The sequence below is a fragment of the Kogia breviceps genome, chromosome 12, assembly GCF_026419965.1.
Source record: "Kogia breviceps isolate mKogBre1 chromosome 12, mKogBre1 haplotype 1, whole genome shotgun sequence".
NCBI classification, from domain to species: domain Eukaryota; kingdom Metazoa; phylum Chordata; class Mammalia; order Artiodactyla; family Physeteridae; genus Kogia; species Kogia breviceps.
Genome location: NC_081321.1, coordinates 43,393,301 through 43,416,275, shown reverse-complemented (window position 1 = coordinate 43,416,275; position 22,975 = coordinate 43,393,301). Strand labels below are relative to the sequence as shown.

General features: G+C 40.6%; 1 protein-coding gene across 1 annotated transcript in view; it reads left to right on the top strand.

The window, feature by feature from the left end:
• Positions 1-3,162: 3,162 nt before the first annotated feature.
• The window catches only part of TESPA1 (thymocyte expressed, positive selection associated 1), a 44,530-nt gene continuing 24,717 nt past the window's right edge, over positions 3,163-22,975 (top strand). Inside the window, exons 1-5 of the mRNA XM_059081478.2 lie at positions 3,163-3,334; positions 13,242-13,456; positions 14,373-14,415; positions 21,424-21,473; positions 22,260-22,313. Coding sequence (XP_058937461.1) covers positions 13,294-13,456; positions 14,373-14,415; positions 21,424-21,473; positions 22,260-22,313 — 310 coding nt within the window. The 5' untranslated portion in view covers positions 3,163-3,334; positions 13,242-13,293. The remainder of the gene's footprint in view (positions 3,335-13,241; positions 13,457-14,372; positions 14,416-21,423; positions 21,474-22,259; positions 22,314-22,975) is intronic.

Genomic DNA, 22,975 nt, shown 5'->3' with positions numbered 1-22,975 from the left:
TTTTGAGCCTTTGGCACAGGAAGGAGACAAACTCACTCAAACTCCCACATTGGTAATTTGAGAGACAGACTCAGTGGAAAACGGCTGTTTGCAAACCCGAAGGTGTGAAAAAGAGAAAGCTGAGAACTGAAATGGAAGCATGTCGCTTGCATCTGGGCCTGGGCAGGGAGGCCCAGCTGCCCGGCCCAGAGCCGCGGCTGTGAGCAGCAGCTTCTCCATCCTGGGACAGCCTCGCTGGGCAGCTGTCCTGGCTCTGCCCCAGGTCTGGCTGGGCAGCCTGCCAACTAGCTCTCAATTCTATAGCTTCAGAACTCATGCCCAGCCCCAGCTCATCTGTTTGATGACACCTCAGTGCTCAGAAAATGTTCTTCTCGGTGTTATCAGGTTACATGTCTGGAGGATAATATCATTCAAAAGCAACTTTTACTTAGCTTTGCAAAGGCCAACAGGTTTTTTTTTTTTTTCCCCTAACTCATTCTCTCTTATCTTCCTAGTGATTTCTTACCAAACATCCTTCACTTAATATTTTCGTTTTCCGTAATAAACCACACATGGGTACATGAAGGAAGAGAAAAACAGTGTATGTACATATTATAGGTTTCTAGAGCCAAGAGAATCTTAGAAAATATTCCTCTATTTGTCAGAAGAGGAAACTGATAGCCAGGGAAGTTAAGTAATTGTCATATAGCTAGTGTTAAAGCCAGATGGCTTTTTTACTCCCAGTTCAGCGTTTTTACTAAATTTCATAAAGCACGGAGGGAGACCACCCTAAAATGACAAGCTGGCCATGTGATAAAGTGTTGAACTGACGAATTGCATGGGCAGCAGAGAGCTAACTCAACATCTCAGATGGTTTAAGCGTTTTTATTTTTAACCAGGAAAAAAAATGAACAAAATCTCCTAAAAACCTCCTGAAATCCTGAACTGCATCTAGCAGAAAAAGGACAATTGGTCAAGGTTTCAGGAAGCCTGTGGAATATATGATCAGAGAACTTTACAGTGTCAACTGAGGCTCTTAATGTTATTAAAAGACAGAGGAAGAGTAGCTGAGAGAAAAATACTCTACAACTGAGGAAGACAACAAACATAGAAGAATATTCTGGCCTTCTTTGTCCTCCTGGGAATCATATAGCCTTCATCCTAATCTTTCAGCAACAGCTTATAAAGAAGCAAACATTTCTTTAACAAACAAAATCTCTAGAAATTTCCTTGTGAAATGGCTTCTTTAATCAGTAAGGTCACTTTGATGGATACAGGGATATAGCATTTCAATTTATAGATAAATTGAAAATGTTGTATTAAAGAGCCTTAAGAAAATAGCCGCAATTTGTTGAGCATTTGCCGTGAGTTAAGCCCTGGACTATATACTCTACATTCCTTTTTTCCTATAGCTTTGCAACCAGTCCTTTAAGATTATCTTCATTTTGTAGATAGGAAGTTGAGGCCTGGAGGTGTTAATTAATGTGTCCCGGACTACAGAGTCACCTAGCACCAGGGTGTGACTCCAGAGCCAAATCTTCTCACCATGAAACCACCCATGTTTATCAAAATGTTGGCATTAGGGCCGGGACAGTCATTCCTGTTGCTGAACAGTCCTGTGCCTTCAGAGACGTTCGGCATCTTTGGTCCTCAGGCACTAAATACTAGGAGCAGCTTCCTATCACTCTAAAAATTAAAATGCACTATAGAGGTGGTACTTTCCCTGTCCCCAGCATGTTGAAAATAACAGTTAAGGAAATTAATGAATTAACAGTTAAGGAAATTAATGAATTTCAGAAACTTAAGGTTAAAAATAATTTTAAGAGTTCCATTAGTTAGTTTTTGTAGTTAATTTGTACAGAGAAAAATAATGTTAAAGAGACCAAGGGAGTGCTAGCATTGGCTTTTTTGCTTGTTGATTTTGAGTTAATTCTCAGAAAAGCATATGTTTAGCACCTACTATGTACTGGGAAAATATGTTAGACATTTTTATCCCTACATATAAATGAATGTATTGTGTGTGTCTCTGTGTATTAGAGAGAGAGAGACATCAAGAATTATTATTTTAATACTACTTAGCTTTGAAGAAAATAATGTTTAGAGAACTTAATTTGCTGAGCAGAAATTTTATTTAGGCTTCTCCATGATACTATAACTATATTGTGAATATCCAATGAAGTTGTCCTATTGGCAATTGGAAATGGAATTTGGGAACATGGTAAAAAGAGATCCAGCTGTAGTTATAGCCATAAACTTTTTGGGGGAAAAAGAATGAATATGAGAAAGTCAGTTACAGTTAGCACATCAGAGGTGTGTCTTGTACAATAAATATTATGATAAATATTTATAAGTAAATGACACAGGGAAGGAAACAGAATTAGGACCAGGAAAAGAAAGATAGGAAATAACTTGAATGGTGCAACATCAAAGAAGAAAAAGTATTAGGAAATATTGGAGAGATAAGGAGAGAGGTATCGTTAAGGATGCTGAATGCTGGTCAGAGGTGAAAGTGATAGAGGAATGGGAAAAAATTCTAGTCTAGTAAGTCTTCTTGGAACTGAAAGCCAATAAATTGAAGACATCTCCAGGGTGTGACAGATTTTGGAAAGCAATCATTTATTTAAGAAAAGAAATACTTTGAATTGGTTTGAGTGTGAAAACAAAACATTAAGAAGTCAACACAGAGAAACAGTTGCTTACAATGGTGCAGTATTTGAAAACAAGCTTCTGGGGAGTTTACCAGAGTGTGAAAGAGTTATGAAAACAGATCCACTCTGGCTTAAAGCCCTCTCAAGTGTGTGATGGGGCTGTAAGCATCTTCTCTGAGATAAATGTGAGATAATTTTCGGGAGAGAGCCTTACCATTTTTAGACACCTCTCCTCCTGGAGACAGAAGCTTTATGTGAGGCAGTGGGGTTATTTGAGGCAGTTATATGGTTAGAAGACTTTCCTATACACACATCCTTAAATGAGCTGTACCTTCCCCTTAACAGGAAAAGATCTCCTGTTGTCTTGCAAAGACCACAGCAGCTTTGTGATGGGACAGGCTCCCTAGTGGTGAGCTCCGGGGACCACAAATATTTTCTTCTACAGTCAGTCTGCCGAGCTAAAGAGCAGAGGATGTGGCCAGGGTAGGAGGAGGGGACTGTACATATGTGAGTGTATGTGTGTGTGTGTTTTCTCATTTCCGCTTCCCCTTTCAAGCTGGCAACAGCATTTTAATGAAGACAGAGAGAAAGATACAATATGCAATATGATACCTTCTCCCTGTCCTCACCTCCATCCCACCTGGGAAGGGCTGTGCCCAGCTCTGAGAACTGCTTTGCCTCAAACTCAGCTGTTTACCAGCGAACAGGTGAGTACAACTTCCACCTCAATTTTAAGACTATACTGATTTAGGATGGTGCCGGGAGATAGGAGGAAACAAGTCAGAGAAAAATCAGGCTGCGAAGAAAATTGAAATGTCAGGAGAAAAGCTCCCACATCCCTGACTTCAACCTTAAAAAATACATCACTGCGCCTCTTGGAGCAAGGTCTCTTTATTTTTTTTTTTCCTTCCTATTATCAGAGAGGCACTCTTGCTAGGGTCACAGAACATGGGTTCCTTTGATGGCCTGAATTAATATTTAGGAATTTTTCATCTTTCTCACCTGAGAAGTTCCTCTCTGTGTCTTGCTGTCCTCACTTTTGCTTCGTTTCAATCTATTTCTAACTTGGAAAAGTTCTCAAGGAGAAAAGTTTCTTAGCTTCATCTGGGTCCCATTCTAGCATCCATAACTCTGACTCTCGGGAATACCTAGCCAGAATTAATTTTGCTTTTTGTGGGTATGACCACTTTCTTCAAAAGCTGTAGAAGAAAGTTGTTGAGGAGATAACTATAGCAACATATACTAGGGTGAAAGGGGAGGGAGAATTTATACAACTGGACGACACCGGGCCAAATTTACTGGAAGGCTCAAGATCAATAACCACCTGTCAAGGTTTGGTGTTCAAGCCATACATCTCAGAGGTGGATCGATGAATATATTGACCACTTAAAATGACCTGTGTAATCCTGAGGAGGGATGGGGTCTGCTCCTCCAACACACCTGGTCTCAGTGGTAGCCAGGCTGAGCATGTCACCACCTGCGTGAGTTTGGGGGAAGATAGAGGAGTGGAAAGATCCTCTACGCTGGGGTTTTCCCATGCCCTGCTTGCTGCTGAACCCACCAGTGTGTGGAGGAGTACAGGTGTGTCCCCAGTGCAGAACAAGGACAAGATGAAAGAGCCCCCCAGAATTGATAAGACCCCAAGTGTTTGGAAGAGATCCCCAGTGACTCTGTCTACCACAAATAGCCCTAAATAGAGAGAAAAGGGAACTTTCTAGACAGTACACAGCAGTGCCCAGGATAGGAGGTTGGAGGTTGCAGACTTTCTACCTGTATGTCCAATCTTCAGTTATTAGGCTTGAGTGATTAGAGCTAAAGATCTGGTCTAATTTTCATGTAACTTGAAACATCATTAGGAATAAGGTAACACACATTTATGATCTATCTCTACGGAGAATATCAGAGATAACAAGCTAAAGCTATCACAAGAGAGATAGAAAGAGATCTTACAAATGATTTTTTCTTCACGTGCACCCCAAGGAGTTTAGAAACTCTTTACAACCATACTAAAGACACTTTCTCGTAACTCCTTTGCTCTACTGAAACTTAGGTGGAGTCCTGTGGTTAAGCATAATGTAGTAGCCATGGAGAGCCAATACCATCATTTGGTTAATGATTCATATTCTGTTAGAAAATGGAGAGGAAGTTTGGTCCCAGCCCAGGTCATGATTCACACAGTAAGAGGAAATGATCAGACATCTTTCTCCACTTGGTAACTGCCAACTGTTCTGTTTACAGCCTAAAGGACAAGACAAAGGTGGGTATTCCATTACCCACAGTACTGTGTGCCCAGCCCACACACGGGCCTATTGCAAAAAGGCTTAAATACAGATTTTGAGAAGAAGAAAAGAGGGTGTAGATATTGTGAAAGAAAAAGAGGGAAGAATAAACATGAGTATCTGAGGGACAGAGCTTCATTACCAAGGAAATGAGACTGAAGAATTAAAGATAGGAATTCACAGAACTAACTCAATGATCGAGAAGTCTGCTTATTCTCACTCCTGTTTCTAGACTGAACTACCTGTAAACCAGTCCAGGCAAACTGATGTCTCTTATTCTTGATGCCTTGATGATAGCCCATCCAGATGAAAGAATCTAGTCACGGACAGCACGTTTTTTCCAAATGTACAACTTTAATATTTCCGGTAGGAGTTTACAAGGCTCCCATAAAACTCATCCACAACATGGAGGTAGAAGTAAGTAAGAAAGAGGAGAGAAAAAGAGGCTCTAGATGGTCTTTTTGGGGGATTTATTCAGCTAAACTTATTTGTAGGAGGGAGGGGATGAAAAGAGAGAGGAAACGAGTTACAAAAGTAAATGGGCATTTTTCTTGGTATTATTTATCAAATAGCATCCCTCTTTTCTCCTCAAATCAATTGAACTGCTCCCTTAGACCACAAGAAGTCTCAGGATGCAAAAATGCTGCACTCAGGGTAATTTTTGTACTGATGATCTTCCAAATGGCAGTGACATGGGAGAGGATTAGAGATTAGCAAGACATTGCCTATCTGTGAAGGAGTGTGAGAGCCTGTTGCTGGGGTTGGGGGTATGGAGAATGGGGGGCAGTCAACCTGGCTTAAGGTGGAGTTTGTCCTCATTGAAAACCGAGAAATTGGCTGTCCTGGGATTTCCCACAACCCCTTGCAAGAATGGTGATGTCTATCTTGGCTGTGACTGCAGAAAAGATGCATAAGTTGCGGAAGGTCTTACAGGCCCTATCATGGAAACTCCGTTTCCTTTTTCTCTCCTCCCACGCTTGTTTTCACTCTCAGTCCGAATTCACAGGCACTGCTGGGGTATAGGCACAGTACAGCCAGAAGAGAAGAGAGGTCCGTCTGATACACGTCCCGGGAGGAGGCCCAGCGTGCTCAAGAGAAACCTAAGGCTAGGTCTTGGAAACCAAGAGTGAGGAGGAAGGCTGTGTGATATAAAGGAAGAAAGCATACACCTGGGGCTCAGAACTTGTGTGTGTCCTGTTGATAACAGTTAATATTCTATGTGACTTCAGATAAGCCTCTCACTCTCTTTCCGTCTCTCTATCTCTCTCTCTGTGTCATTTCCCTTCACTGAAAAATGAGTGATCAGGATTAGATGATCTCTCTGATTGCTCTGGGCATTAAGTAAGAACAGAGGACCTATTTACTGCTTAGTTTTTATCTCTTCTTAACAGCATCATCCTTCTTTCACCATCTGGATTTGACACACATTTCTGTACCCTGCTGACCACTCCTTCTCCTTCCTTCTTTCCTTATTCCTGAAAATGTTCCAACTTTACTGAATGGCTTAGACTGAGGGGAAATTAATAACAATAATAACTATATTTATTAAGCACCTCCTTTATACATCAGGGACTTAGTATGCATTATCTGATTTTTGATTTTTAAACCCCAATAACCCAACAAGTTTGGTACACTATCTGTTTTACATATGAAGAAACTCAAGTTTAGAGGGGATAAGGAATTTCACTGAGGACACATATGCAGTAAGTAGACAGAACTGTGATTTCAGACAAGCTTTACTCTGATTGCACAGCCCCACATTCTTTCTACAGTTTTCCTCCTTAAGAGTTGGCCATCCTTCCTAGACCCCTTCAAAATATCCCCACAGTAAGACGTCTGTAACTAGAGCTGCTATTTGGCAGGTACAGATTGGTAGCCCATATGGTTGCTAAGATATTAAAATATGTTCATATCAAATTATGATAAATATTCATCATTCCAAGACCGCTGAGTGCCCATCACTAACCCAGCTACCCCAGCTCTTCCCACAAGACTCCCCAGATGGCACCAAAAACTCAGTGCCAAGCTAGCCACACACTTGTAGGACCCAGTCACAGGACTGTGACTGGTATCACCTCTGAGTTGCCTGTGCTGCTCCATAACCATTGCTAAATGTTCTGAATGCCACAACAGTCTAAAAGTAATGTGAAATTCCAGGCAGACTCTCTCCTCTGAACTAGAACCTAGTTGGGCCCTGGCTGCTAAACCTCTCTAAGTCTGAGGAAGGCAAAACTGCTTCATAACCATCTAGTTGGAGTCAAGATGGAAAACTACACTAATAACCAAACAAAGCAACTCTTCCTTTACTAAGATTGTGACAAAGTCAAGCATAAATTACTTTTGGTTTATCTGCCTCTTCTATACTAGACTATAAAATGGAGAGTTCATCTAGCATGTGAAATAGAGCATCTACTCACATAGTTTCTCCTTCCTTTATCCTAAATTACATTTATCAGTGACACCTGCATGGTGATCTTAGGTTATTCTCTTACTCTATTATTAGTGGAAAGATGATACAACTAGAGTCAGACTAATGTGAGTTTAAATCTCAGCACCACAGGATCCTAAATATATGACCTTGGACTAGTCATATATCTCTCTGAGCTTCAGATAACAATAATTAGCTCCAAGGAGATTGTTGGGATTAAGTGAAGTAGTTTGTGGGACAGTTTTATGGATAAATATAAGGAACTCTATACATCTCAGTTATTATGAGTACCTATTGCTTTGACTTGCCCATGTTTATATAAAGTGAATCTCTGACTACATTCCTTAGAAAAGAGACTGGAAGTAAGTGATGTTCTCGGTGTAGTAATAATCACATACCCGTAAAGGTTTTCTCTGCTAGTAAAGTTACTGCTTCTGCTGATGATTTTAGTTGGAAGATACTCCTTTCAAAGCTCTGAAACAACTCCCTAGTCTTTTTTAAAAAAAATAAATTTATTTTCTTTGCTTATTTTTGGCTGCGTTGGGTCTTCGTTGCTGTGTGTGGGCTTTCTCTAGTTGCGGCCAGCAGGGGCTATTCTTCTTTACGGTGCGCCGGCTTCTCATTGCGGTGGCTTCTCGTTGCGGAGAACAGGCCCTAGGCGCTGGGGCTTCAGTAGTTGTGGCACGTGGGCTCAGTAGTTGTGGTTCGCGGGCTCTAGAGCGCAGGCTCCGTAGTTGTGGTGCACGGGTTTAGTTGCTCCGCGGCATGTGGGATCTTCCCTGACCAGGGATCAAACGCGTATACCTTGCATTGGCAGGCAGATTCTTAACCACTACGCCACCAGGGAAGTCCCCAGCTCCCTAGTCTTAAACCATTAATGGTGATTCCTCTTGTCTAACTTCAATCATGGCTGCTGCAATTTCTGCTTTGAACTATAACATCCTCAGAAAAAGAGAATTCTCTCCTACTGTACTTGGTTGTAGTCAGATTCCAGAACACTCAACAGATTGTGGAGAAATATTTTGGGAGCAAATCCCTAGAAAAATGTAGGAAAGAAGAAAAGACAGAGGACTGAAAATGATAGCAGAGGGGAAAGGAGGCTTTGGGGTGGTTTAGGCAAGTAGAAACAGAACCAGCGTGGCATTCGTGATGTTGTTTTTTTTGGGGTAGGGGGGTGGTTAGTGGGAATGTCAGGGAAAATATATCAGCAGGCATCAGATGTTCATCCCCACAGAAGATAGACTAAATGTAATATTGTAATCTAAACCAGCATCAAGAAAAATGGTACTCAAGATTCCAGAAGGAACTTTTGACCAGGGAATAAAAACTTACAATGAAAAATTCTGGAAAATATTTTTTTAGGATAAGAGAAATTGATAGTTTCAGCTTATAAGTTCAGTCAGATTTGTGTGGCCCTATGTTCTATCAACAAAGGGGGCGTGACTATGCCCCAAGCGTTTTTCCTCTTCATTAGAAGGTATCCAAAATATATACATTAGGATTTGAGACCATGTGGAAAGTCGGGAGCCCCTGGCCTATGATACACACTAGAGGGGGATAATATTTCAGCAGCAGTATGACTCTTGGTCCTCTGCAGGTACAGTATCTACTGAGCCCCTTCTGTTGCAATGTACAATGCACTGCCCTGAGGTAGGATTTAGGGGACAGGTTACAAGCAATGGTGGATAATGGCCAGAAAGGTAAGCCACTTACATCTTGTTGAATGTGGTCTAGGCGCATGTGCTGGGTGCTAGTGGTGGGCAAGAGAAGGGAGATGACTTGAGGAACCCTTCAAAATGTAGATAGGATGTGTTTGGGTAGAGAGGAAGGTGGCTGAAACTGGGTAAGCTAAAGCAAAGACTCAGAGAAGTTCAAGAAGTGCTGGGGGTCCTTGAGCTCTCCTGACTGAATCACACTCCTTGGGCTGCTTCTCAGCCTCTCTCATCCAGGCTCACCACTTTCTGGGTCACTGAAGGTTTTAAGTCCAAGAGCCTCGTAAGTCAGTGTTAATTTGAAAGGGAATTTGTTAAATGGCAAGGAACTCCAGAAGCCACTGGACCGTTTCCTAATTCTTACAGGAAAGACTACACAAAGGCATCTTTTGTACAGGTATTATTCCTACAAATATTTCAGACTCAATTGGAATAAATTCATAAACATTGGTATTAGAGGCGAACTTTTACAACTTTGAGTCCCACCAATTCATTTTCTAGAGGATGAAGCCAATGCCCAAATAGAAAACCTAATTGACTTGCCAGAAGTCAGTTAATTGGACAGAGAGTCTAGAAGAACGCCCAAGACTCCTGACTCCCATCAGTGCTCTTTTCACTGCACCAAACTCCATTGTACATCCAGGTGTGTGTTTTTGTACGACTTCTTTGAAGGAAGTATCTCCATGCCCTCTCTCTATCACAGGGACCCTCCATGCTTTCAAAGGTGCCATCTTGACAGCTGTGTGCATCCATCCTTCAATTCTTTCTAACACTCTCACTACCGATGTGCTTGTCTGATGATCACGTGCCATTTCCTCCAGATTTCCACAAAGAATACCCAGTTTCTCATCTCCAAGCAGCCCAGCTTCCCTCTGTTACCACTAACCAGACAATTCTATTTCTCCCAGCCTCCAAATACTGCTGTACTTATAGTGTTCCCACATAATGCCCTGTGAACAGGTCTCTATAACCCACGTGTGGCAGAGATTGGGGAAAATCAGTTAGGTTCTGTTTTAAGCATCAGGGACATGGCAGTGAACAACCCAGACAAAAATCTCTGTCCTTGTGGAACTTCTATTTTAATCAGAAGAATAAACAATAAATTGGATTAACAAATAAAACATAAAGTATGTTAGTGATAAGAACAATGAAGAAGAAAATCAAGCAGGGAAGGAGCTCAGTGGAAGTGACTATCATCTGGAGACTGTGGAAGCCAGGCCTGGCTTCACAGAGAAATTGGTTAAGAGTTGGGCTTTCAGGTTAAGTGTGCCAAAGGCTGAGAGGGAAGAAAAGGGAGGGGAAAAACATGGGGAAAGCCTAGGGTTGAACGGGGGATAAGCATTTTCAGCGGGCAGAGGGGAAATGAGTCTGTATGAGTCTGACATATTTTCAAAGATGTAGGAGGAGTGCGGGATAGATTCGCCTCACAGGAGATGCTGAAACCAAAGTAGAGACCTCCATCACTCATCTCAATTAGTGAGATTCTGACACTGTGCTAGTCTATAACATCCTCATTGAGAAACTGAGCCCAGAGAAAGGGATTGAATTTGCCAAGGCTATACCATTAGTAAGTGGCAGAATAAAGTGTGGGAGTTGAAGGTTCCTTCCTTCTTTCCTTCTTTTTCTCCTTCCTCCCCTCCTTCCTTTCTTCCTTCCTTCCCTTCTTCTTGCCTTCTTCCCTCCCTCCCTCCCTTCCTTCCTGAATTCCTGAACCTTTTAAATTCCCCTGATGACCAAATTAGTTCTTCTTGTGACCTGAAGATTTCTTGTGATTTAGGTGAGATTCATTTGCTCTGGAAATTAAAGACAATAGGCAAGTCAGCCTTTGATAGTTTCTTCCCTGGACTGACTGACACCAACCTATTCAATATTTTGGATGGAAGTGCAGGATTAGCTAAATGCACACTAACAAGGCTTTTTAGACTCTTTCCCTAAATTCTTTATAGTGGCAGTTTCGTCCTCAGTTTATCACCTCATAACAGCTCTGGCCAAATGACAACAAATTCTCTCTGCTACCCCTCTTTGTGGCTTCACTATGCACCACAGACTTCATTCAGTTGTTTAATTTCCCCTCAAAGGCACAGGCAGTGGAGAAAGGGCCGGGTGTCCAGGGTTAATAAAGTTTCATAGCGCCAACTGCTGTCTCTCCTTGGGGGAGAGACATGCCTTAGGCTGGACCTGCAGTAAAAGAATTTAGATCAAACAGCAGTAATTATTGTACTATTTTTCTCTGGATATGTTTTGTCTGTAACAACCAGAAACATCCAAAACAATTTTATTGCCCTAGGAATGCATTTTATGTTCAGGACTTTCTTTTCAAAAATAGGTATTTTAGTGCCTAAATTGTTGAATGCTTCACTGATGATTTTGTTTTTAAGTGTTTGAGAAGCAGAAGTCTCTGGAAACTGGAACTCTTCTTATTTATTTCCCCCTTTTATTTTTCCTTACTCCAGCAGTTAAAGGTGTAGCTATGAGGATGAAGCGTTTATGGCAGCTCCAGTGACAAGGGCTGGTCCCACCTCCACCTATTCACTGTGGGGATTGTGAGCGCAGCTGGTGGGGAAGAGGCAGGAGGGCTGAGTATAAGCCAGTGACTGTACATTAGCCTCAAGTCTTTTTAAGCTCTATTTGGACAATCAAATGATTCATCCACTCTGTCTTCCTCTTTGAGTAAGTGCTCGTGGCATCAGAATGTATCTCTTGGAAGAATACAGAGGTGTTGATTAGGCAGTGTTAAATGAAATATTAGCACACTGATGAACTGGACAATTAACTCACAGCCATGGAGAAACCCAAGCTGACAAATTAGAAAGTGATGATCCTGAAAGTGGTAACTGCTAATTGCTTCAGGCAATGTCTCCTTGTTGTTTTTATTATGGGATTCTCCCCACCCTCATCCCTACGGCCCCCAGAGAAATCCTATGCTAAATAGGAAACAAAACAAAACAAGCCCAGAATGACTGTAGTTAGACTGGTATCCTGGTTGTGAGACCTTAGAAAAATCCGTTTAACCTTTGAGATCTGAGACTTCATACATCTTTATGAGGATCAAATAAAGTGAAATTTACACATTGCAAATTTAAAGATTTTTTTTAAATTTAAATTTAAATTTTTTGACTTATAAACAGCAAAAATTTATTTCTCACAGTTCTGGAGGCTAGAATTCCAAGATCAGGTGACAGCATGGTTGGGTATTAGAAGGACCCTCTTCTGAACTGCAGACTGCTAACCTCTTTTATTCTTATAATGGCAGTAATCCCATTCATGAGAGCTTCACCCTCTTAGTTATCTCTCAAAGGCTCCACCTCCAAATGACCTAATTACCTCCTAAAGTCCCTACCAACAAATACCATCACATTAAGAATTAGATTTTAATATATGAACTTTAGGGAGACACAAATATTCAGTCCACAACAGTATTTCATTAGTAGTATCCAGTGATGATATTTTACTTATCTCTATTACTATATCATACTATAGATTATGAGTGCCTTCTTTTTTTAATGTTAATTTTAATTTATTTCATATTTTTCTGATAATTTCTAAACCTTAAGTTAGTAATGTCCTGGAAGAAGCATGAATTTTGAAATCATACGTATTTGTAAAAAGTACTCATAGGATGGTTAAAATTAAAATAAGTGAGATAACATATGTAAAGTACCCTGAAGAAAGACTTGGCCGCATAACAGACCTTCAGTAAAAAATATTTGTATGCATCTACATTTAGAAACCAAACTTCATTCATAATAAAAATCATATACAGTGTAAAAGCTAGTGTGGCAATTGGTAAAGTGATGCAATTAAAATTTTACACTGATTTTTGACTCTTTACTTTGAGTGTATTGACTTCTCTGGCTATGGAAGATTCTGGGAGACAAAATTCTTAAGAACTAAAGAAAATGTTTTCTAATACAACATTTCACCTATCATGAGAAGTAGCAACTCTTCAAGTCAGAAGTGCTTTCTCAGTGTCCCTTAAATCATGATATTTCCAGTTTCCAAACTTGGAAGACCTGGTGTTAGATTGCTCAGAGCATTCCTTTTGTTGGAAGATGGAGGAAGAGCCAGACATCTCCTCCCTCCTCTGGAATGGGCAGAGGGTTACGCTCCTTTCTGCAGAGCTGGGAAGATGTGGGGACGGCCCTGGGAGTGGTGATTACTGACCAGAGGATGAGGTAGCATCACTGTGTTCCAGCTCTCAGGACGGCATCCCTGTGACGGGAGGCGCTGAAGTCTGAACCAGCGCCATGGAGGGCTCTGTGCTGAGCCCCACGTCCTGGGAGAGGCGACGGGCCTGGCTTCGACAGAGCCGGCACTGGCAGACCCAGGTCCTGGAAGAGGAGGCTGCCGCAGCCCTGCAGGGTGTCCCAGATCCCGAGCCTTCTGGCCTGGATGATGTTTTCCAGGAAGGTAAGAGGCCATTAGACATCAAACAGACTTGCACGTTCTCTTGTGATATGGAAAACGTGCCAGATACCCAGGTCTGCAGTGTGGGCAGCGGGTCTTGGGTTTAGGCTAAGCCCCCACCACGAGGCTTACTTTGACTGGGTTAAATGAGTTTAAGGGAAGATGGGTAAAGTAATATGAGGCATGAATTATGTGAGAAAGAAACAGTGTAAGATTGGGAAAAAGGAAGAGGCACACTTTTGCCTCGTCCTGAGCAGCTATCTGTGAGGATCCGAGGCCAGGGTTCTCTATGAATGTTTGGAGTGTTTCTGTGTTGTCTGTGTAACAAGGTTACACGCAATCTGGGTGCCTGGACTCTGGCTGCAACTCAGCTGTGTGACGTGACCTTTGGCATGTCGCTCACCGCTCTAGGACATGCTTGTCTAATTGAAGTATTAGTACCTGAAATAGTAATAGTACCTTTTCCACATGCCTCTCAGAGCTTCTTGTAGGCTCCAATGACACTACAGACATAAGAGTAAAAAGTAAAAAATAAATTAAAAAATAAATCTTATGTAAGTGAAGCTACCTCGCTTATTTGGTAGGAAACAAAAAGCGCAAATGCAAAATTGTGCTTTTTTTTTTTCTTTTTGGTTTTTTCTTTTCTTTTTTAAAGAGAAGGATCTATTCCTGTTCCCAAACCTTAGGGTATTTTATAAGTTTCTGGGAGAAAGGGGGCACAGAGGCAGAGAGAGAAGAAATATCCACTATTTTTATACACGGGTATATTCCTCTTTTATCTTAAAGAAAAGTTTTATGGGAAGAAAAAGGAGTCATGAGGTGGCTTATATAATGATAAGTTTGTGGAATGGGGTGAATTTCAGGGAGGAATTCTGATTTCCTTCAGTTTCCACGGTGATCTGATGTCTGGCTTTTCTAGGGAATCCAATCAACAAGATTGAAGACTGGCTGCAGGATTGTGGGTAAGTGCTGGCGAGGCAGCTGGACTGAGCGTGGTTAATGGTTGGGTGTGCTAACAGGCTCTGACTCGAGAACTCAGAGAGCAGGGACATGAATTTTAATTGGGCTTAATGATTAGAAGTGAGGTTGAAATAAGGGAGAAGGGAGTATAAAGATTTGGGGTGAGTGTGGGGATTGGGGCTATAAATCCAGTGCATCTCTGGGCTGAGACCAAGTTAGGGTGAGGATCGGAAGTACAGGCTGGACCTGGTCTAAAACTAAGAAGGATGGAAATGGGTAGCCACAGGAAAGAACTGGGCTAAATTCTAGATTCCTGCTCCATTGCTTTTCCCTTCAGACTGGAGTTTTACACTGTGTAACAAAAGAGGAGTTAGAAACCTAATTGTTCTTATGGTCAGAGTATTTCTTCATTATGAATCATTATGTTGTTTATTTCTACTGCAGAACACAGGAAGAGGGGCTAAGGGTTTACCCCAGTCATTCAAAGCAGTGACGAATTGGAGCTGGTACTTCAAGGCAAAATGTAGTACCTCTTTCCTGAGAAACACTTTAAAAATTTGAAACCCTACACCCCCTCTGCCTGTACCATTTTAGGTTCAGTCTACCCAGACATGGAGGGAAAGCTTCTGTGACCTATTTAAGTGTGATCATTTGTGTGATAATGAATTCTCAGAACTTATAACTCCCGCCTACTCTTTATTTCCTCTTCAGAAATGTTTCAAGTTTTACATAGCCTTTCATCTAAACTTGTTTATTAACATATGAATAAACCCATCCTGGCTTATTTGGTAGGAAATAAATAGCACTCTATAATCCAAGGTTGTTTATTTGAACTCTGCCCTGGGAGGTAAGGCCAGGAAGAATTTATTTTGTGTTTTTGTTGTTTACAAAACATGTCATGTCTTTATTGTCATAATCTGGTTTGGAATTTCAAAGTTAATTAAGGGTAATCAAAATATAGGGAAGTAAATGGATGGTGGTAATGTTTGCAGGTTTGGGTGGGTGAGAACTGTCCCAGGATTTAAAATGCTTCTCCAGATACATACAGGAGAAACAGTGGGCTCAGTTACTGCCTTTATCCCATTAACTATTCTTCAGTCTTATCAATTCAAGTCAATAATTATTACTGACTGTGAGTTTGCTAACTGTCTGATTGTCTAAATGGCCTAGAGGGGTGCCAAGCAGTTTAAAATCTGCTCCTTGACCGCAAACATACTACATTCTAGTTGAAAAAATAAATTCCCAGAAATTCAAGATTGTAAATTCCAGAAATCACCTTTCCCTACCTATATTCTACCAAGATAAACCCTGAACCAAAATTTATGGTGAAAAAGTAGTCTGGTGAGTGAAAAGACTCCAAGATTTGAGCCTAATTCTTGTGCTAACCATCTGTATAACCAGCTGTAAGCAAACAACTGAAATTCTATCTCAGACTCCTCTTCTGTAAAGTGGAGAGCTAGAATAATAAAGTTCCAAAAGATTCTTGTGAGATTTAAATGATATATGTGTACAAGTGCTTTATACTCTGTAGTAATATGTGAGTGGTGAGCGTCAGGGCGGAAAGAATTTTCCTCTACCCTTCTTTCTAGGTTCTTCTTTAATTCTTTAATCTGAGAATTAAATTGACATGAGACAGATTAACAGGAGAAAATCAAACAAAAGTTTAATAACATGTATACATGGGAGACACCCTGGAGAACTGAGTAACTCACCAAAATGGTGAAACCCTCACCTTAAATACCATCCTCAGCTAAAGACAAAAGATGATATTGGGGATAGTGGTTTGGGACTTCAAAGGGGAGGAAGGCAATTCACATGGAGATGAAAAAGCAAATGTTTGGTAAACAAACATTTACTGGACTATGTAAAGACAATGGGATACTGAGCAGACTCTGATTTCTAACACACCTAGTTCATATTCTCTAGTGAGATCTCTATTCCTGTTACAGTCCCTCTATCCAAATTCTTTAGGCAGCTAAGGGAGAAGGTCAAAGTTTCTTCCTGAGTCTTTTGAGCCTTGGTTGTTTTCAGCTTGAAATAATCCACATGCCAAAGAGACATTTCAGGGTGGCAAATTTTGCTCCCCTACATGAAGTTTATAAAGATGAGCTTTATGCTACTTTAAAATTTCACAAAATAAGTCCATCTATCTATTTACCTGGCATCTATCTATATCCTTTTATTTATCAGAAAAGTGTGTCCAGATATGATACATATCAACTTTAGGACAGTGATTACCTCTAGGAAGGAAGGAAGTTAGAAAGGAATGGGAGTAAAACTTCTGAAAGTATCTAACTATCTGAGGGCCAGTTCTGTCAGTTTTCCCAGAGCACAAAAGTGCCTTCTCCTGATCTTTGCCCTGAAATTCCTACAAGGTGTATTGTAGGTCAGCGATTGCAGTGGCTAATGACTTGATTCTTATAAAACTGGGTGGTGGGCAACAGTCTTCATTTTACAATCCCTTCCCTTTCTGTCTTAATTTCGACCAAGCTTTGAGAGGCATTTCATGACCCATAGCACTAGGAATGCTTATTCCCAGGTCAGGTGAGGATTTCTTTGATAGGCCACTCAATGTGCTATTACTGGACTAGGGCTTGTTAACAGTAGCCAAAAGCCTTTGGACCACCTGTCTTACTGGTCTGTTATGGTCCAGGAAATTGTTTCCTCTTGCTGTTTCTTCCTGTATCTAGACTTACACTATCACTATCATTGATCTTATAGAACTACATATTTGATCAATCATTTCAAGTCACCTAATCATCATTAATTTCATCTGAGGCTCAGTCACACATATGGTAATGCAAGAAAAAATAATCTTTAAAAATAAGATTACAAGTAATATAGCTAGTAACATTAATAGGTCATCAGTAAGTATTGAAGCTAAGAACTTCTATTAGGTGCTGCCCTGTATCTCCCCAGGTCATCTGACCAGTCTGTTCTGCACCAGTCACTATCTTTAAGGGAAATGACATATTGGAATTGTACATAAAGTTCACCAAAGATGTCTGCACGTACAAGGAGAGAGGTGGGTCATCACGACCCCATACATAGGATTGAGAAAGAAATATCATCATCTAGGGCATTACATGGCTGGTGCCAGAAGAAGAAAAATTGATCTCTGTGGCTGAGCAGATATTTCTGCCATTGCAGAGGTCTGGTTAATGCATAATGCAGGTGCACAGTGCACACCAGAGGGGAGGCAGGAGGCCAAAATGGGCAGAAAAAATAATTTGTTTAAATTTTTGTCTTGCCTTAAAATGAATTTTCATTTCATCAGTCTCTGCAGGCAGAATCTATGGAAATTGCTGGAAGAAGCTAAAAATAGCCACATGCTTCTTCTCACAGTCCAATCCTCCTCCCTACTCTTTGTTTATGAATTGGGTATACAGGAAGAGCAGTAGCTTGGCTCTTCTATGTCAGACTTGAAATGATGCTAAGGGACCTTTCAGTGCAAATATGGAGAGGAGCAGCTATGGATCTAGTCTCTAGTCATTGATTTTATGTTCTAAGCAATAACTCATGAAAGGCCTGGGACTTGGATGAGGGACATGAAATTTCAAACCACCATGTTCAGAGGAGCTGAGCGTGGATCAACAGATCCAGGCCTATGTCCATACTTCTGTGGTGTATTCCACATACACATAGAAGAGCATACCATCACAAGGGTCAGCCTGAGCTGGTCCTCATATACAGACTATGGACATGCCTGCTAGGGCACAGCTAGAAAATAGAAATGAAGGATGCACACCCAACAAATATTGTGTTACTAAATTTTGCTTTGGGTAAATAAGGAATTTTATCAGTGGTACTTTTTAATGTAAATTTTACTGAAGTATAGCATACATATCAGTAGCATTTTTCTTTTTAATATAAATTGTCATGCAACTCAGTGGATGTAAATTTCAGCTATGCCAGATGAATAAATTCTAGCGACCTGCTGTACAACATAGTGACTATAGCTAACAATATGGTATTGTGCACTTCAAAATTTGTTAAGAGGGCAAATCTCATATTAAGTGTTCTTACTTCAAAAAAAAAAAATCAAAGGGAAACAAGGATACTCTGGGAGTTGTTGGATGTGTCTGTTGGTTCGATTGGTGATGGATGGTATCACAAGTGTTTACATATGTCCAAGCTCTTCAAGTTGCACACATTAAATATGTGCAGTTCCTTGTTTATCAATTATACCTAAATAAAGCTGTATATAAATATACATATAAATGTATACATATAAATATACATATGTATACATATAAATATAAAATAATAGCAATATAAATTGTGTTGAAGTATAAACTGGAAAATAAGCGAGTCTTAAATATATGGTTCAATGAATTTTCTCAAAGGGAATATAGTGATGAAATCTGAAATAGAACATCACCAGCACTCCAGAAGCTCCTTCTGTCCCCTTCTGTTCACTGCCCTGCTTCCAAGGGTAACCAATACCCTGACTTGTAGCATCAAAGATAAACTTTGTACTTTTTAAACTTTATATAAATAGAATCATACAATATGCACTGTCTTATGTGTCTTTTCTTTGTTCAGCATTATGCTTGTGATGTTCATCCATGTGTTTGCCTCCAGCAATAGATGATTCTTTTCCATTGTTGTGTAGCATTGTCTATTGATCATGCAATTTATCCATTTTACAATAACTAGAGTTTTGGGGGTCTGCCAATTCTGAGTTATTATAAACATTATTTCTTTTGGTGAACGCATACAGGCATTTCCATTGATTGCATACCTAGAAGTGTAACAGTAGTGTGTTTTAATGTAGTTATAGTAATTGTAGGCTTTAGTAGTTGCATTACTGTGTAGCTGCAGCACAAGCATTAAATGCAACAGTAGATCTCAGCATTCTAGTAGTTGACTATATTGTTATCATAGTGTTTTTTAATAGTAATAGGAAATATTAATTTATACTAATATTTGTAATGTTATATATACTAACACGTTTGTAGTATTATATATCTTTATGTAATTGTATATTAGGAAGAGAAGTATGTATTTGTAGTTCTAGTTGTGTTTATTAGAGTTACCCATTCTTTTTTTTTTTTTTTTTTTTTTTTTTTTTTGCGGTTCGCGGGCCTCACTGTTGTGGCCTCTCCCGTTGCGGAGCACAGGCTTCGGACGCTCAGGCTCAGCGGCCATGGCTCACGGGCCCAGCCGCTCCGCGGCATGTGGGATCTTCCCAGACCGGGGCACGAACCCGTGTCCCCTGCATCGGCAGGCGGATTCTCAACCACTGCGCCACCAGGGAAGCCCGAGTTACCCATTCTTAATTACCTTGAGTATCATTCCACATTTTATAGCATATATTGATGTACAGTTTTTCTCATGAGGACATGTAAAAATCCAGATTTTAGACAATATTGTTGATTTTTTCACTATTGAAAGGAAAGTACCAGCAAAAGATGTCTATATATGTAGGGATTTATCTTCTAAAATTAAACACAGCTCGTTCTACAGATGTTGAGTCTGTAAGCCCATTTTCATTATTAAACATTTCGTGAACTGATACTCCAATAGCCTGAGAGGTGCCTAGATCTCTGGAGACTGATAAAGGAGAGGGCTCATTTCAGACCAGCTCCAATGGATGCTTTCCAGTCAGTTTCCCTGTTAACTCACTTGATCAACTCTTCTCTATTCCAGCCTCCATTTGAGATTACATTAAAAGTATCATGTGCAGGGCTTCCCTGGTGGCGCAGTGGTTGAGAATCCGCCTGCCGATGCAGGGGACACGGGTTCGTGCCCCGGTCCGGGAAGATCCCACATGCCGCGGAGCGGCTGGGCCCGTGAGCCATGGCCGCTGAGCCTGTGCGTCCGGAGCCTATGTTCCGCAACGGGAGAGGCCACAACAGTGAGAGGCCCGTTTACCGCAAAAAAAAAAAAAAAAAAAAAGTATCATGTGCAACTTCCAGTTTTAAAACTTTCAGGAAAGACAGCTATAAAACTCACAACACGTCAGTGTTTGAAGTGAACTTAGATAATGATAATATCTAGGCATCTAAATCCCCTTACTTAGTATTTGGGAACATAGCAGCAGCCAGGAGCCAGGACTGGAATCCAGGTGCGCTGGTCCCTGTTCAAAGCTTTTTCACAGACAACTTCAATCACCCGTTTGAGACAGCGAGTTTCTTCCTCATTTAAGTTGTTTCTTACTACCATGTATGCTGAATTCCAATTGTTCTTCCTGTGGAGACAGTAAATGTTTGATAAGCCCATATCTCAAAATGTAGAAATGTAATCTCTAATCAAGATTTGGTTCGTGCTGCTTCCTGAAAGACGTGATATTCAGCAAGAACGGGGCTCAGAGAAAAGGAAGGAGGTGTAGGTAGATAAGATGACCTCCTAAAAGTTTTTTCTTAGTTTCAGTATTTTTATTTCTGATGGAAAGTTTATGGCACCCAGACCCCTGCTTCCGTAAATATATTTCTCCAGTTTTGCTTCCGTATCTTCCCTATTTCCTAGCTACTGAAGAATCATTGCTAAACTGACTTGGAACACTGTTATCGGCACAATGGCGGCACAATCTAAAACACAGCACCATGGCAGTTTATGAAGTTTTATGTATACACATATATATGTGTGTGTGTATCATACGGATAATTTCCTTGAGATGTAAAATTATTTTATGTAAGAAATTGTGTTGTGTGTCTGTGTGTTGGCAAGATCTCTAACAACTCTCAAATCCGTTATCTAACAAATCTCAAATCCATTATTCCTGCTTTAACTACTTCTATTTATTATTAATTAGGATGAAAATGAATAAATGTGATGAACAAACAAACAAATAAATAAATAAATAAATAAAATTAAATACAGCACCTTCTGACTACCTCTATGGATTTGTCAGTCAAATCATCACTCTCCATTTTCTTCAACATAAAAGCAATTTAAATACTACTGACTCTCATTGGAAAATTACATGAACTTGTGGGAAATATTTGAAGAAAAGGCCTTTCGAAAATGTAGTGATTTAAGCCTATGGGATTCTTTCTGGTTTTTAGATACTTTGAAGAAGGGTTTTTTGAGGAAGCAGGACAGCCGATCCACAACGGTAAGTAGAGGCTCTGTTCTTTCTCCTCTTGTTCCTCTACCTTAGGCAGTGACACGGCTGTGTGTGTGTGTGTACATGCACATGTGTATGTGTGCGTAAGATGCTATCTTTTCACTGCCTACAGAACACCTATTAGTGGTCGTAAGACAGTGCAGGAGGCCCAGAAGATAGAGTAAGTATTGGGTCAGAGCCCACAGGCTGACTAGTCCTTAAAGGTTATCTTCTGTTAGTGGCTGCTCAGCTAACAACCACTGCTATGGAAAACGAGCTTTATAAAATATGTGTCGATGTAGAGAACAAACGTATGGACACCAAGGGGGAAAAGTGACGGGGGTGTGGTGGTGGGATGAATTGGGAGATTGAGATTGACATATATACACTAATATGTATTAAATGGATGACTAATAAGAACTTGCTGTATAAAAAAATAAATTAAATAAAATTCAAAAATTCAAAATAAAATAAAATATGTGTGTCTATGTATGTATGTTTATGTGTGAGTGCATACCCCCATGTGCCAATTCTTTGACAGAGGATTGTGTACATGACTATGTGATATAGGGGACAGGTTAATTATAGGTGAGTTTTTATGTGATTTTTTTTAAATCAAAATATGAGTGTGATTTCTGAGGTAGTATATGTATGGCTGGGGTAGTTTTTCAAACATGTGGATGTATGATGTAATTGTGTGGTTGTAGATGTGTATACAAATGTGTGATTGTGTGTGTGCGTGTGTGTGTGAGTCCAAGCCTGATTTTCTGCAGCCTTTGCCTTATTATTTGACAGGGTGCCCCAGCCATGGAACCAGCTTTGAAGATGACTTGACCCTTGGAGCAGAAGGTAAGTGGCACAGCTCTCTGAGGTTGGGATTGAGGAAGAGGCTATCTACTGGATGAATTAAGGATAGAATGGAAGGGGAGAACTGCAGAAAGAAGCAGCCCGTCCCTGGGGTCTTATCTGCAGGGAAAGAGCAATCTCATATGATCTAATGGAAAACTCAGAAAGTGTCACATGCCCAGAAATACTTCCTCACCAGCCTATCAAGACATCTACTGGTCCATCATTGGAGCTTTCCTTCGGTCCCTGAATATATAAAATCACCATAAAAGTGGCTGCCTAGACATCTTTGAGATGGTTTTCTGTATAGGAAGCCCCAGGCAGCCTGAGTACTGGGTGTAAGAGAGAGAGTCCATTGGAGGAAAATAAGGGCTGGGATAAAGGATGGAGGTATCGCAACCTACCAGTGTCTTCTGGGACCCGTAGAGACTCAAGTGGTGAGGCAGGAACACTAGCCTGGGGGCCTGAATGACTCTGTCCTCCTCAGGACAGAGAAACTCTTTTCTGGACACCAGGCATTGTTCAGAAGTTCAGAGGCTCAGGGCCAGTTTTTCTCAGCTATATTTGTCCAGGTCTGTGTTTGATAATCTTCAGATACTTATATAAAGAACAGAGTTCATGGGATTCAGGGGCCTATAGTAGTGGCAGAGGGGAACAGAGGGGGC